Source organism: Solea solea, chromosome 11, assembly GCF_958295425.1.
Source record: "Solea solea chromosome 11, fSolSol10.1, whole genome shotgun sequence".
Lineage (NCBI taxonomy): Eukaryota > Metazoa > Chordata > Actinopteri > Pleuronectiformes > Soleidae > Solea > Solea solea.
In genome coordinates this window covers 5,784,210-5,800,930 of record NC_081144.1, presented here as the reverse complement: position 1 = coordinate 5,800,930, position 16,721 = coordinate 5,784,210, and the positions used below count along the sequence as shown (strand labels likewise).

General features: G+C 38.3%; 2 protein-coding genes across 3 annotated transcripts; both read right to left on the bottom strand.

Annotated features, from left to right (window-relative positions):
- Positions 1–1,712: 1,712 nt before the first annotated feature.
- On the bottom strand, positions 1,713–10,119 carry LOC131467987 (voltage-gated purine nucleotide uniporter SLC17A9-like). The gene is made up of 13 exons (XM_058641806.1): positions 9,921–10,119; positions 8,729–8,926; positions 8,469–8,608; positions 6,898–6,997; positions 6,147–6,271; positions 5,350–5,440; positions 5,123–5,219; positions 4,918–5,005; positions 4,786–4,820; positions 4,300–4,421; positions 2,885–2,940; positions 2,233–2,262; positions 1,713–2,128 (listed from the first exon to the last, which is right to left on the bottom strand). The coding sequence occupies exons 1-13, from the start codon at positions 10,043–10,045 to the stop codon at positions 1,980–1,982; spliced, it is 1,356 nt and encodes a 451-aa protein (XP_058497789.1). The 5' UTR covers positions 10,046–10,119; the 3' UTR covers positions 1,713–1,979.
- An 868-nt stretch (positions 10,120–10,987) lies between these two features.
- On the bottom strand, positions 10,988–16,472 carry LOC131469272 (glucose-induced degradation protein 8-B homolog). 2 transcript variants are annotated; one of them, XM_058644262.1, is made up of 5 exons: positions 16,296–16,472; positions 15,716–15,843; positions 14,666–14,862; positions 14,201–14,398; positions 10,988–12,506 (listed from the first exon to the last, which is right to left on the bottom strand). In XM_058644262.1, the coding sequence occupies exons 2-5, from the start codon at positions 15,834–15,836 to the stop codon at positions 12,333–12,335; spliced, it is 690 nt and encodes a 229-aa protein (XP_058500245.1). In that variant the 5' UTR covers positions 15,837–15,843; positions 16,296–16,472; the 3' UTR covers positions 10,988–12,332. The 2 variants fall into 2 exon arrangements, with proteins under 2 accessions (XP_058500245.1, XP_058500246.1); XM_058644263.1 differs by lacking the exon at positions 16,296–16,472 and adding an exon at positions 15,919–15,941.
- Between the last annotated feature and the right edge of the window lie 249 nt (positions 16,473–16,721).

The window sequence follows — 16,721 nt, the reverse complement described above, 5'->3', positions numbered from 1 at the left end:
CATACTATACTATGACTTTTTTGACTGATTTTGGACGACATACTATACTATGACATTTTAGGTGAATTTGGGACAAAAAGCCACTTTTACAGTTGGCTGAGTGGTTTGTGACGCTCCCATTCTGAACCAGCCTATAAGGGACACTGTTTCGAATCCCACCGCTTACAGGTAACTAAAACAATTTTGGGTCATTTTGGACGACATACTATACTATGACATTTTTGACTGATTTTGGACGACATACTATACTAAGACATTTTTAGGTGATTTTGGACGACATACTAACCTATGACTTTTTTGTCAAATTTTGGACGACATACTAAACTATGACTTTTTTGTCACATTTTGGACGACATACTATACTATGACATTTTTGACTGATTTTGGACGACATACTATACTATGACATTTTTGACTGATTTTGGACGACATACTATACTATGACTTTTTTGACTGATTTTGGACGACATACTATACTATGACATTTTTGACCGATTTTGGACGACATACTATACTATGACATTTTTGACTGATTTTGGACGACATACTAAACTATGACTTTTTTGTCACATTTTGGACGACATACTATACTATGACATTTTTGACTGATTTTGGACGACATACTATACTATGACTTTTTTGACTGATTTTGGACGACATACTAACCTATGACTTTTTTGTCAAATTTTGGACGACATACTAAACTATGACTTTTTTGTCACATTTTGGACGACATACTATACTATGACATTTTTGACTGATTTTGGACAACATACTATACTATGACTTTTTTGACAGATTTTGGACGACATACTATACTATGACATTTTTGACCGATTTTGGACGACATACTATACTATGACATTTTTGACTGATTTTGGACGACATACTATACTATGACATTTCATGTGAATTTGGGACAGAATGCCACTTTTACAGTTGGCTGAGTGGTTTGTGACGCTCCCATTCAGAACCAGCCTATAAGGGACACTGTTTCGAATCCCACCGCTTACAGGTAACTAAAACAATTTTGGGTCATTTTGGACGACATACTATACTATGACATTTTTAGGTGATTTTGGACGACATACTAAACTATGACTTTTTTGTAAAATTTTGGACGATATACTAAACTATGACTTTTTTGTCACATTTTGGACGACATACTATACTATGACATTTTTGACTGATTTTGGACAACATACTATAATATGACTTTTTTGACAGATTTTGGACGACATACTATACTATGACTTTTTTGACAGATTTTGGACGACATACTATACTATGACTTTTTTGACTGATTTTAGACGACATACTATACTATGACTTTTTTGTCACATTTTGGACGACATACTATACTATGACTTTTTTGACTGATTTTGGACGACATACTATACTATGACATTTTTGACTGATTTTGGACGACATACTATACTATGACTTTTTTGACTGATTTTGGACGACATACTATACTATGACATTTTTGACTGATTTTGGACAACATACTATACTATGACTTTTTTGACAAATTTTGGACGACATAGTTACCTATGACTTTTTTGTCAAATTTTGGACAACATACTAAAGTATGACTTTTTTGTCAAATTTTGCACGACATACTGGACTCTCGGAAAAGTAACTCACACATGTTCATGTTAAGGAATATTTCTCTCTCTCTCTCATTCTGTGAAATAATGAGTCATTTTACATTTAAATTTTTTACATTTTCCATTTTATTATGTAAACCAAACGCTGTGGCAGTTCTATCCACTTCCTTCATTTTCAGGAGCGGAAATCACTTTCCTCAAAGTTTTGTGCAGCAGAAAAAATGGTGTTTGTTCAACGTTCAAATAAATAAATAGCAAACAAAACTCCAGGGATTCTTGATAAACAAGTGATGAACAAGTCTGTATAATGTACAACCCAGGTTTCGCAGACTTGACAGAGACAGAACTCTGGGTCACAGTAACCTGACGCTAAACTTCCAGATCAACGCGGTGAGCGTCTCCAAATACGAGGAAGATCACAAGACCTGTGACATTTATTAAACCGATGAGGGAGAAAACTGAGGCCCACGACTGAGTGACCTCGATCAGGTATCCTGACAAAGCCACCACCACCAGTCCTGTGCAACACATCAAAAAGAAAACAGTGACATGAGTGCTGCTGTCTGACAACATACAAGGAGAGAGACATTTTAAATACTGAAATTATAACTTTTACACAAACCCATGAAAGCGCCCAACATGTTCATAAAACCTGTAGAGAAAGAAATATGAACTCAATAAATCACAAAACACTTAAAGCATAGATTGTACATCATATTTACGTATATATGCAGAGTGGAAAGAGTACTGAGTTATTCTACTCAAGTAAAAGTATGACTATTTTGATATAACATTTTACTGAAGAACAAGTAAAATGTACTCAAATTAAAGTTTAGAAAGTATCTTTTTTAAAATGTACTCATAGTAAAAGTTACATAGTTACTTTTTTTTAAACAAGGTTGCAGTTCTTTTTTGTGTCGTGCAAAAAGGACAAGGGGACACAAATCTCACATTACTTGTTTTTAATTAAAGGCAAACCTTTACAAATTAAAACTGAGAAAATAAAATATGTATACACATAATGAATCAGTCAACATGGGTCAAAGGTCACAAATGTCACTCACTCAGGGACCTTAATTAGCGCCAATTCACCTGTCCTCCTCATTCATTCACCTGTCCTCATCATTCAACTGTCCACCTGTCTTCCTCATTCACCTGTTCATATCATTCACATGTCCCCATCATTCACCTGTCCCCATCATTCACATGTCCTCATCGTTCACATTACATTACATAATACATTTTGTTAAACACTGTAGGTTGATGAAACTCACCATAGAGGGCGCCAGCACATGATGGCGCGAGGTCCTGTACATTCACAGAGACACCACTGAAACATACAGTAAATTTAACATGGTCACATAAACAGGAACCTGTATAAAATCTACAGTATTATCAACAGGAATAACTCTGCTTTATTCGCCACAATTTTCCACAAGTTCCACAAAGAAAAATAAATATTAGAATAATCAGTGATTCAAGTGATTCACCAGCCAATATTAAATTCTTTAATTTATATTTATATTATATTCTTGCAGCTACCGTCTGTATTTTGTAATCCAAACTAATCTTGAAAAGTCTCTTTTAAAGATATCTATCGTGAACAGTATTACTGTTATTTATTTATCTTTCCTGTCGTATTTGTAATAATTTCTGTTAAGTGACTGGTCATTTTTAGTCAGTGTTTTCTTATTTTTTGATGGTGTTTTCTATCTCTTTTTCTTCTGCTTTATGTCTTGGTAGCATAACCTTGGTTCCGGTATATATATGTATATACAGTATATATATATATATATATATATATATATGTTTTTGTATTTATATTAATTACGTTGCCCTTTTTCAGTTGCACATAATTGCAAATAAATGATATCTTTCTATTAAATATAATAGTTCTGTGCATTGCATATTATATAGAACACAATCAATATCTAATGTTGTAAACTGATATATATATATACCTATGTGTGTATAGAAATAATATGGTTGATTATTTTAATGTGAATTTATGTTTTATTTACACCCCTCCTGTTTTTGGTTCCTACCTGACTGACGGTGATTACGGCAAAGGAGATCATGTGATGTGCGATGCTATGGAATAGATTTGAACATTTTCAAACAACACTTTTCACCAAGCAAATAAAATATCGATTTAATCATTCAAAAATATTGTATTTTATTGTTTTTATTGTAATGCACTTGTTCTTTGCTCTCTCTCACTTGTTCTTTGTGCTTCAGTCTGGAACTCGTTCCCCAAGTTTTCCCTGTGGACGTCCGACAAAATAATTGTAAATATCTAACGTTCGTCAGATTATAAACGTTAGATATTTATTTTGTCGTATGTCGACGGGGAACGAGTTCCAGACGGACAGCAATTCCAAGCCTGTGACGACTTCTGGTCCATTGAGCTGTCACTCCAAAACTCAGCAGCCAATCAGCAGACAGCTTGCTAAGGCCCGCCCACAAACAAAAAACTACAGCGCAAGTGAGGAAGCACAAAGAACAAATGTATTTTCAAACAATAAAATACAATATTTTTGAATGATTAAATTGATATTTTTTTTCTTCTTAAAAAGTGTTGTTTGAAAATATTGACACAAATCTAATTACATGCATATCCCCCACAACTCCGAGAGTGCGACTCATCATGAGTCACTGTTAAAAAAAATCTTATCTTGAATAAACATACCAGCTGGTGAAGGTGGATAAACCCACTGCAATAGAAAGAAAAGCCAGCGCAGAGTTGAATGAGGTAAACATCCCTCCACACAGGACCATAATAAACAGACTGGATGCACCCATGGCAAAAAACTGAGGAGAGAGCAAGAGAGAAATGCAGATAATGTCAAAAACAATGTGGTCACATGGCCGCACTTTCACAACAAAAGGCAGTAACAACCTGTTCAGTTCAGAGTTTCTCATTCCATGTCAATACTTAGAACATAGTCAGAATAATAACCATGATCCCCATTTCCTCACATAGCTCTAAATGTTAAAAGGGAGTGCATGTACGTCTCCCAAAGCACTGGGTTGAAGTTTTGTGAAGGCTTGTAGTCACATGTTTGAAAGACAGAGTCAAACATTCCACCACACAACATTCATTTGAGTCACTCGTCACTCGCACAGCACGTTCCTCAAAAGGTACAAAAACAACAGTCATTCTCTACGTACTCACCTGCATTATCTTTCTCATCGCCGATATACTATATCCTGCAGAAACAAACACAAGATGTAAACCTATTTCACCTGAAGGGCTGTATTATTGTAAACATAAAATTACAAACATTTTAAGACACTTATTTATTACCTTGTTTGACGAGAAAATCCGAAACGTATCCTCCACTGAGTGCTGATGGGATTGCAGCAAGCCACGGAATCAAATTGTATGTCCAGCCCTGCAAGTGTGGACAAGTGTTGTGGGTGGAATCAAAGAAACCAGATTTAAGGCTGTTTGTCTTAACTCACACTTAAAAAAAAACAAAAAAAAAACAATACAATACAGAAATAAATACCGTGGCATGTGGAAAGGATTCTTTGAAGTATGTTGGCAACCATGACATTATTGTGTTGGAGGTGCAGGAAATGCACATATGAGCAAAGACCATGGACCTGCAGAGAGACAATGACAAAGAGATCAGAGATGGGGGGACGGGGGACGGGGGACGGGGGACGGATGATGCACTCACAACATGGTCAAGTGTTGGGAAATAGTGGAAGGATTAAATATTATGAGCTGTACCAGACAGGCGGCTTCTTGAGCAGACTCAGCAAACGCGACCATGTCCACACTGAGGAAGAACTCCTCTCCAGAGGTGCGGGGGTGACATCACCTGAGCCACAGATTACAGATATTTGTTGTGAATTATAGGAGATTGTTTGTCATTCAGACTGAAAGTTAACATTATTCCCATAAATATGTGCACCTAATAAAGGCAGAGCCATTAATGACACTGACCTTTGCCCTTTTTTAAATAATCATTTAGCATTACTTAATTAACTTTCTCATTCAAAAGTTTATTTATACACTAATTTGCACTTTGGAGTGACAGACTATAAAAGTCATTCAAGAAAACTTGATGTCAAGTTAGTTTGTGTATTATTTGTCACTATTTAACTGTAATATTTTATCAAATGGAGAGGGGGGGAAAATAATGACATTGGTCGCGTACACAGTACAGGTGTGGGGGAAAAAAGCTGGGAAACTTTGTTTACAGACATTACAACTACAATAAAACACTCACATTCATCAGAGTGTAAAAGTAAGTAAAACTTGTCGGAACAAAATCAACCTCTACTTTCACAAAAATCCACCTTAAGGTTGCAGAGAGATGAAAAAGTTAACCTCATAGTGGCTCTATAGGAATAATGAGGATCCTTAAAAATCACAAGTATTCATCCACTGGGGAGCATGAATGTCTTGAGATAGAATTTAATGACAATCCATCCAGTTAATTGTCAGATATTGTCAGGTATCAGTGACCTAAAGACACTTTCAGGGATTCAGGGATACATGACAAACTGGGTAGTTTACTGCACCTCTTAAAAAACACCGCCAAACGAGGAGCGACCACAGTATGGACAGGAACCCAGTACAGTAAAACATGCTTTTCCAGCTGTGCGAGTCCAGCATAAAGGATCCCATCCCCCCGGCCAACAGCGTTCTGAGAGAGCAAACACAGAGCACACAAAAATTATTTTTGGCTCAGTGGTTAAGGATTCAGGGTGAATCACTTGTGAATTAATGCAAGGCAATGTAGTGTCCTAAAAAGTGACCTGTGATAGTAAGTATGACTATCTATAGATGTAATGAGTTATTTTGATCAAATAACTTTTGTTACTTTTGTCAAAATAACTTTTTGGAGGGTTAAGATTTCAGATTTGCGGGTTACGGTTTGGTTTGGAGTTTTTAGTGTAATTTGTGTGTGTTCTTATATTTGTTGCCAACCTGGTCAGGACCGGTAGTTCTAATGAAGACCAAAACCTGGATCTAATGAGGCAGTACCTTGTTTCTGAGGAACTGGTTAAGTTTAGTGCTATATGGTTAGGTTATGGTTTAGGGTTAGGCATTGAAGGGCGGTTTCACCCATTTTTTTCCCACTTGGTGAAATGAAGAATAAACTTAAAATCATTATGATTCATCTGTGTTTGTTTAATCTTTATTCTAATACAGAGTCGGATTAAATTTAACCAGTTTTTTTTTCCAGATCTTTTACTTACTAAAACTTGACCAAAACACAATAAGTAGGTGGAGGACAGTGTAGTGTGTGTGTGTGTGTGCGTGATATACCCAAGGTAACACCCGCTGTGCATGGTGCTCATTAAAAAGCCTCGCTCCCCTTCCACTACTCGCTGCGAGCAAAGGCTAGCCAAAGATGGAAAGAACACACCTGTGAGACATTATGAGACACTGACATTATATAGGACCATGAAAGGTTCAACCAACATCCACAAGCAAATAAATATATATATATATATACACATAAATGATTCATTTATGATTTTTCAAGCGCACCTTGCAAACCATTTTCTACTTTATTGTTTTTCCATTGTGGATGTATTACTTATTTCTGTTTTATATCCTTGTGCACTCATGTCTGTAAGGTGGAGATGAAGTGATATTGAGCCAGCAGTTGTTTAGCTTAGCATGAAACAGGTAGCCAGACTCTTTGCAGTCTCTACGCTAAGCTATGCTAACCTACATAATAATAATAATAATAGATTTTATTTGTATTGCACTTTACATTTGAAAAACAAACCTCAAAGTGCTACATTTTTAAAAACAAGATAATAAAATAAATAAAAGAAATAAATTAGCTGTATGCTTTTCTAAAAAGGTAGGTTTTGAGTTACATAAGCATGGTATATTATTTTCCAACTACACCTCGCATGAAGACTCGGAATACTTCTCCTTTAATATAGAATACCCATGAAAGTATTTGTATAAGAGTATGGTAACTTAAAAACAAAATGGTTTGGTTTTCATAGGTTTAGAAAAAGCCTTAAGACAAAGACCTTAAGACAAGGGCCTTGCCTTACAGAGGCCACCATATTGTGTCATCATGTTTAGTTGCAGGAAACCAGCAAATCAGGACAAACGCCTTTTTTGGACATTGAGACAAAGACTCAAACAAATACTTACTTTGAATGTGTTTTGTACTGTTCAAATTTAAAATTTAACACACAGAATCTGGTGTTCATGTACAACTACAGGGATTTTTCTAAATAAAACTTTTAGTTTTTCTTCATTTTAAATTGTTAATACACTATTTTAACATGCAGTACATTGTAAATAACTGCCAGATGGGCAGAAAAAAATGGGCAAAAGCACTTAGTTACAGGATATTTTCTGGTCCTTCTATAGTTAAAATAAGCAAAAAAGTCCAGACGAACATTTTGAGGCTCAGGTGTTAAAGGGGTCACTGATGTACAGTTCAGAATTGTTCAGTTTGATTTCTGTGTAGGACGTCGCACTCATGACACTTCCACTGACAACACTCTCTCTTATTGGCTCAACTCGCTTGGAACTTTGCCAGAGCAGATACTATGAAAAGCAGCAGGTACCAGATACTATCACTAATGAAAAAGCAAGAAAACAAAAAAAGTAGAGTCGAGCTGTGCCAAGCTGAGCCATGCTAGCACTGTATTGTGGAAAAGGGCCAATAGAAACTATCTTCCAATAGTGGAAGACGAGGGAGAATTGTTTTTAGATCCTTTCTGGTATGCAAAGGCCACTACAGTTCCCTGGTGTGTTTTGAAAAAGGGAGGGATAAACTGCATGTTGCAGTCTCATCATTAGACGTCACTAATTGTTACTCTCTGGACCTTTGAGGGCCACATTGTAACTGGAGCAGTACTCACCTTGTAATACCCCCATTAGGGATCTGGCTATAATCATGAGGGCGAAAGTGTGACTACCGAGCTCGGTGAGAAGAGGCGTCGCACATGTGGTGACAGCCCACAAGGTTGTAGAGATGAACAGCACTCGTTCTCCTCCCAATCTGACATCACAACAATCACTCATGAAACAAACTCAACCGTAAAACATCCTACGAAAAGTCCCTCTCTTATCGTTTGTGTGTGACGTTGTCATCTGTTGTTTGACAACCTTTGTTACTCACTTGTCACTGGCATAGCCCCCCAGGATCTGTGTGAAACAGTAACCCCAGTAGAATCCACCCAGGACCAGTCCGGAATCGATTTTACTCCAGTGAAACGTGGCTGCCATGTTGACGGCACAGATTGGCATGGTTGTCCTGGCACAGTAGAGGAGGCAGGTGCCAACAAACAGCATGAAGGTCCATTTTCGAGCTAAAGGCCTACAAGGAGGAAGCAGAAAAGTTCATATTAGACATTACAGTCAGAAACATCTATTTATGTTTAAGCACGGTTACAACATTACTCCAGGTTCTACAGAACCATGAGCATGTAGGAAACTTTACTTGAGCACATCCAAGAATAGACGACTGACTATCAGTTATTGTGATTAATGATTCAATACAGTTTTCGGTTGATTAATCATTTGACCTACAACTAGTGGGCCGAGGGACATTTTGAGATATTTACAGATTCTGAAAGTGTGACCATTTGAATGTAGGAGAATTTTAGCCTCAAAGATTTACACCCTCTGGGAGCCAAGAGACAGAATCATCACATTTACATGTACAGTCCAATCCCCTCCTGCTCTCGCTGTGAGTGAAACCACACCTCTCTGTATGTGCTACTTCTCATCACAGAAACTGCAGCACAGATACTATTTTTATATACATACACAAAACAAAACAAAAACTGGACATAATAACCTAACATTTGAAATGAAATAACTTGCTAGCTTATATGCTAACGCGTTAGCTTAAAGTCCGCGAGCACAGCGCAAGTGTCGGCGTGACAAGAAACCTCTGCCTTCATTAAGAAGCACAGCCAAATATTTCCGTCGTAACAGCCACGAGTTCTTGTGCAATGTGTGTTTCCTTGTCCATGTGTGGTAATGAGAGAGAAACTTATCTTATTGGGAATAAATAAATCAGCCTCCCGTGAAAAGTCTGTAGTCTGGTCTAACTACACCGCTGCATTTTACAAGAGCTCAATGTGTTCTCAGGTGTATAAAAAAAATGGTATAAAAAGTGAGAAAAGTAAACTGATATATTCAGAGACTCGACTAACTACAATGTTCCCTTTTGAGAAGCGGTATCAGTTATTTAATTATTTTAATTATACTATTCATTAATTACATTAATAGATAGAAATAGATGCATATCTTGAATCACGACAAACGGTTATGAAGGGCAGTTATTAAAGAATCTGAATTCTCACCTTGGCCACAGGTTCCGATTTCGGAACTCCTCGTTGTTGCATAGTGTGTCAGTGTAGATCTTGTGCTTCAGTAGAGAACCGTTGACGTTTCCCCAGTCGTTTTCTGGCATGTGCTTGACAGCCATTCAGAGAGCACCAGTGTGTAACCTCTGTGTTACCGGTGTAACTGTGCTGCACTGAGACTTTTGCTGCAAACCCAACTCTTTTCCCCAGGCAGACAGGTTCGACAAGTAAAACTTGTTGAAACAAACCTCTGATAAATGGCTGAATGTGATTTGTCTGGCAGTGGAGCTATGATTAGTTCACTTTCATTCCCTCCAGACAGTAGCAGTAAACGAAAGTGGCTACAGGTCTCATATCACGCTTCATGGATATTGAGATCATATGTAAAGAAATACTACTGTACATGGTCGACTGCATCAGGCCTCTTTGATTTACTGCTGTCAATAATGAAAGATAAAAAAAAATGTCTTTTGATGTCTTTGAGGCTTTGTTTTTGTGAGCCTCTTAAAATGTGAATGTTTTCTACTTTGCCATTTTTCAGCTTCTTAAATGTGACCTGCCTTCAGTGGAAGGCTAACAACACGTCTGGTGTTTTTTCGTGTCCGTCACTCAACCAGCGGAGTATCCACGTCCTGGGCAGTCATCACTGTCAATGATATGCGAAGCGGAATCCTGGACGGCACCTCCAGATGTTTCCGCTGGGACCACACTGGCGTCTACAGATGATCAGTAGGTGAGTGTCAGTGTCTCTGACGCGCTGGCCACTCGGACCTTCTCATAGCGAGAAGATTCCGAGAGGCTGGGCGCAAGAAAACCACGTGATATTAATAGCGGAATGGGGAGCCTACACGTCACCCACTTTCTTTACATTAGATCTCAAACCTGCACGGAAGTCACAGAACCATAATTATGTTATTTTACTGGGATTATCATAAACAAACTGGCCATTAAAATGTGACTCTTAGGTTTAAAACCACACTTCAACATGAAGATTATTTCTGGAGAAACCTTTACTATAAAATACAACCACAAAAAGTCCTATTTGTGAGGAAAAAAACAGCCCATTTATGGTTCACAAAAGTTTTGTTTATTTAAATAATTGCAAATCTGATCTTAAAAATGTTTAATAATAAAAGGGGTGTGATTTCTCTGGGTCTCAGTGTCTGTCAAGTCCAATATCTATAAAGACAATTCAACCTGAAATAGAAGATAAAGATGGAAAGCTAGCAGCAAAGTTGTTGTTTTTTTTTGTGTTTTCTTGTTTTTATAAAAGTAAACCAAACAAAATAAACAAGCCTTTTCTCATTAAAAACAAACAAAAAAAAAGTTACACTTACATGCACATAAAGCGAAACGCTTAAAAGTGTCAAGATGGATAGTAGGTTCTATGACTAGTCAGTTCAGATTCAGAATTTCAAGCTTTTGATCATCATTATTTAAAAGAAAGTCAGGGAATATAATTATTTCCAGTCTGACTGTATTTTATAGTTATACCAACAGGCAAAACTGGCCGTCCGTAGCATTTCTGGATTAGAACAAGCAGACTGTAAATCCTACCCTATTATCTAGACTATCTCATTTTAAATTCAACCTCTGCTCCTACAGTATGTCTCAACAGACTCAATCTCTTGGAACATGCTGGGGCAGCACATGCTCTCGTGTCAAAAAGGCCCAGGGCACTTCACTTGGCAAGAAAGAGATCTCTTATTTCAACCCGTTAGTCACAGTCCGTCACTTCCTCCAACAAACATTTAAAATGATATTTGTTCAAGGCCGTTCACCCCATAAACATACTGTAAAGGTACGATCAAACTCCCAAGACAATATGGCACATTGCCAATCATCACATGAAATGAAATAGTTAACTATCATATAAATTAAAATTATATTACATTATTAAGAGGATTATTCTATTTAATTGAAAAATATTCACATTTTGTGTCAAAATTAATGCGTCATCCCAACCTGAACATACCTTCATTATCCATTGATCTGAAAGTGAGCACCATTACAGTTGACCTTTAATTTTTTGGCTCCTCACATCACAGCATCAACAGTGTTCATTTGTATCACCAGCTCTCTCTGACAAAGTATTTGGTGGGGGATTAGAGGTTGCAATAAATAATACTACTGACTTTCAGCTTTAGAACGACAAGATTTAAAACAGCAATTTGAATTTTGTTGTCTCCAAGATCAATCTAAAAAGCCATGGTCAGTATTTAAACTACATAATTTCTGTCACTTTGCAAATACAGCATCTTACAGTTTTACACAATGAGTTAAATTATGAATGAAACAAAAAAAAAAACAATGTAGACTTTTGTTTGTACATATGTTACCTGGCTGTCACACAGTCACTGACTGATTATAAATTAAAGAGACGTGGAAGGAGGCTGTTCTTCGTTGCGTTCACTTGGGGTCCTCGAGGGTGCCCGTGCTGAGGTCAGTCATTTTGGGATATTTCACCTTCTTCTGGTCCAGCTCATTCTGTGCCCACAGCAGTAACTTCAGGAGCTTTGCCAATTTAGGTGTTGACTCCCTGTTTTCATAGTCCAACACAGCTTGGTTCACCTCACTCCAAACCTGTGCATGAAGATTTCTGTTAATGTCAAAATAAATGTACTTTTATCACCTTCTTTTTTTACATACACACTCATGCACCTCTGCAATTAATCACTGGGCTGATGTCATCTGGCTTTTCAGCATAACTCATCATTGGAATGCTGAAAAAGCAACAAATCCATTAGTAATGGCGCAAAATGTGCGCAAGGCTGACACAGCTCGGTCACAGCGTGTACCTGCACGGAGGGAGACGCTGCAGCAGTTGTGCCCAAGGGCATGTGTTCAGACAAACTCACACTTAGAACCTGCTGAGATGAGGTTCCAAGCGTGCTTAAAAGCAAGTACTATGCGATGATTGGTCAGACTGCCGGCCGTTGAGTCCCGTCACAGGAAGAGACCTCACACACACAAATCATGGACTATAAATATAAATAATGCATAATTTCTTTACACATGAAGAGCTAAATGCCCTGATGTTGATCCATTTCTGTAATTTGGACAGATTAACCAAACTAGATTAGTGAAAACGCCATAAAATTAGGGATGTCCCGATACAACTTTTTCACTTGGCCGATAAGATATTGATCCGATACAATATCAACACGAATCACACATACTTTAATTACATATTTTGTAGTGTGGAATGTTAGAATAGGCTTGATATTAATATCAAGTCTGATATCAAGTGATATTATATCAAGTGATATTACTTAAACAGAGAACAATAGTCAGCAACAGTAGGTATGAGAAAAACTGACCCATTTATTATTAACCAATGGGTTACATAAATTTGAACCTTCAATACAAGAATATTCGATGTTTTACATTACATTACATGTCATTTAGCAGACGCTTTTATCCAAAGCGACTTACAATGGAATCGAGTACAATCAGCCAGGGGTGGAATCGAACTTGCGACCGGGGTACCGGTCTTAACCACTGAGCCACTCCACCCCGTTTTGCCATGTTAATTTCATACAGTCTATGGTTAATTTCATCAGGACGAAAGTGCCAATGGGGGTGTTTTCAGAGCACCCATGTTTCACAGGTAACAGCGTGTCTTCAGAGAACACCCCCCTTGTTTTCACTATTTTGGATTAGCCCAACCCACACAGGGTGAGTGACTCGTCCCGCAGGTAAACCAGGAGCCCGGGGACCGGCACTTAGCTCTGTGTGTGGAGCTTCAGGACACATTTAAAACACAGAAACCCCTAGCATGGCTGGTTTTTGGGGTACAATTAACAAACGGAGGCTGTTGAAAGTCGACAAGTGGCGCTGGTTTATGAAATAATGTTGTTTTAGCAGCTTGCCTCAGGATGAGCTAGCATGGAGCTAACGGCTAAGTCGTGCACGCTGTGCGGCTTCTTAGCCTCTGATTTCAGGTTAAAGAAAAATATGTAACCTCTGAAATAGCAGTAACACACACATGCTGTTGTTGTGATCATGTGGGCTCTACATGCATCCAACACGCAGAGCCCACGTGACCACAATGGGCGCTGCTGGATCGGAATGGACTGATTGTATCTGATATATCGGCTTATATCGGAGATCTTAGAGGCAGCCCGATATATTCTGATACGTGTTTTTTGGCCGATATCAATATCAGATCGGGACATCTCTACCTAAAATCACTTTTCCCCTCTCATATGTGTTCAGTGACCCTGATACTTAAGGTGAAATACAGAAATGGAGTGAAAATAACGAGTCATCCTGACCTTTTGCCGCTGCATCATGTTGAGAAGATCTCCAAAGGGCGATTCCTCTGGGTTGTCAAAGGCCAGAAGAGCTAGTGTCCTCTCCATCTCTGTCAGACACTCTCGACTCTCCTCCCCCTGCTCAGCCAGTTGTGTCTGGGCAAACTCCAGCGCTGACTCTGTCTCCCTGAGCCTGATCAACTCAATCAAATGCTGCTGCTGCAATGAGAATAAAGGACACAAATATAGTACCACATATTGAACCAAGGAAGATGAGCAAGAACATATAAAATAGCAGCCTGACCTAAAATACTATTCACATACAAACCCACATTTATAAACATAGGGCCCAAGTCGAAAAATACCAGAATTGCCAACGCCATAAGTAATAAATGAGAGAAGGTTTTTCTTAAATAAAACCATGTCCACTTCACAGAGGCACATACTATAATCACAACTACTCATTGCAATGCTTTGCAAACCTACCTGCAGATGAAAATACAAGTATCGATTGGTGTCAAGTAGCTCTGGGTGAAGGCTGTTGATGAGTGCAATAGCTTCCTGTATTTGTCCCTTCAGGATCATCTCTCTGATCTTTATCCTTTCATCGAGAGAGTCCAGGTCCACACTCGGCTCGATGCCAGACTCCATCCGAAACTTCTCCGCTGCCTCTTTAAAACCCTCTGGAGACACAGACATGGAGCAAAGGAGGAAAGTAGAGACAAAAATAAAGTTGCAGTTACTGGTTTATTAATTTGAGATCAACTCAGGGTTCTGGGGACGGGAGCATCAAGCCCATGAACATGTTGCTCCACTATTTGAGTGTGCAAAATACCATGTAGTGTCGTTATCAAGTGGTATTACTAATTAATAATATAAATTACAAAATTGCAATGTGAAACAATAATAAAATTATCAAAAAGGCTGCATTTATCAGTTGGTTAGGCCAGGTTTTCATGTTGGGTACAAAAAATAATACTTTTCTCTTCAATCTGCATTATTTAAATGTATGTGTATATTTAGTATATCAAATACATAACTTTTTCAGATACACTTTTGGAAAACAGAATTAAGTTTGAGTACACTTGGCAGCATTTTGGAAGTTTAAGACTACTAACAAGATTTCCATAATCAATTAATGGGTTGATTAGTTGTTTGGTCCATAAAATGTGAGTAAATATTGAAAAATCTGATTGCTGTTTCCGAATTGAAATAAAGACTTTTGATAGGAAAAGGTAGTCCTTTCCTAGTCTTTCAATGAGGAAATTAACAGTGTCACAGCAGCAGTAAAGATAGTAAAGACAAAGGTAACAAATAATAAACATGTATTTTCACACCTGTGAATGTACAATATAGAAAAATAACAATAAGACTATGAAAAGGTAAGTTACCAGAATATATACACAATATGAGCTTGATATTTACAGTATGAACAGGGTTGAACATACTGTAAGTGTACATGTTTTTGACACTTGTGATGTGTTTGAAACTAACTACATTAACAACAAATATTCAGCAGACAGTAGGAGGCCTCACCTGTCACCAGGTAATTCATAATGAGCCGATTCATGTCCGCCCTCTGAATGTGAACGTTGTTCAGTTTGTCCATCCACTCTTCTTTCGTGATGTCATCTGGCTTTTCAGCATAACTCATCATTGGAATGCTGAAAAAGCAACAAATCCATTAGTAATGGCGCAAAACGTGCGCAAGGCTGACACAGCTCGGTCACAGCGTGTACCTGCACGGAGGGAGACGCTGCAGCAGTTGTGCACAAACCGGTGACACAAACTGGAGTTAAACGTGGGACACATGCCCCTCAGAGACAACACCACAGCGTAGACTTGTAGTCAAGACCACCTAAACCTAGACCAAAGCAATACCAAGACCAGAGTGTATCGAGACCAAGACAAGACAGAGACCACGTAAAAGTGGTGTCAAGACCGGTCTCGAGACGTACAACTCGATCACAGCGACATACGCGGTATTTCTGCACCGAATACCGTGTTTGACCGCTTGCTAGCGTCACAAAATGAACCTCGAGAGTCTCCGCCGCGTCCAAAACAAACCCATTTCCTCCTGCCTAGTGAGCGGACAGTGTGCGTTCCCTCAACTCACCGTTCAAACACAAGCTCCGGTGATTTATCCTCTTTGGCCTACGTGAGAAGACGGTTAGCGAACACAACTGCGTGGTCCCCACGGTGTTTGGGAAAAATAAAAATAAAAAACACACACCGTAAACGGCGCCGACACGGTCAGGGGAATACTCGCGGTTAGCTAAATAACTAAGCTAACGTGATAACCTCGCGATAGGACCGTCTGTCCTGCGAGCTCTCTGATTGGTGGGTAAAGTGACGTCACGGTTGCCGAGGAACAGTTGTCAGTTGAGTGAAGCCCTGTCAAGTCTTTTTTTTAGTAAAATTCAGTAAGGACGTTGATGTGTCTTACACTTTCTGTGTATTTTTGTGTTGTGAACACACATTGTCCTTTGTTTGAACGACGTATTATTTGGTTTTACAGTCTATAGGAGATAGCATTTATCAG

What these genes read in the sequence shown, in the direction of transcription:
- LOC131467987 (XM_058641806.1), bottom strand. Translation starts at nt 10,045, where the DNA reads ATGGCTGTCAAGCACATGCCAGAAAACGACTGGGGAAACGTCAACGGT. An exon ending in TTGGCGGTGTTTTTTAAGAG is followed by an intron (nt 5,441 to 6,146) that starts GTGCAGTAAACT and finishes TCTGTGGCTCAG; the next exon opens with GTGATGTCACCCCCGCACCT. An exon ending in GGATTTTCTCGTCAAACAAG is followed by an intron (nt 4,821 to 4,917) that starts GTAATAAATAAG and finishes TTGTTTCTGCAG; the next exon opens with GATATAGTATATCGGCGATG.
- LOC131469272 (XM_058644262.1), bottom strand. Translation starts at nt 15,836, where the DNA reads ATGATGAGTTATGCTGAAAAGCCAGATGACATCACGAAAGAAGAGTGG. An exon ending in TATGAATTACCTGGTGACAG is followed by an intron (nt 14,863 to 15,715) that starts GTGAGGCCTCCT and finishes CTGTGTCTCCAG; the next exon opens with AGGGTTTTAAAGAGGCAGCG. An exon ending in ACATGATGCAGCGGCAAAAG is followed by an intron (nt 12,507 to 14,200) that starts GTCAGGATGACT and finishes CTTCATGCACAG; the next exon opens with GTTTGGAGTGAGGTGAACCA.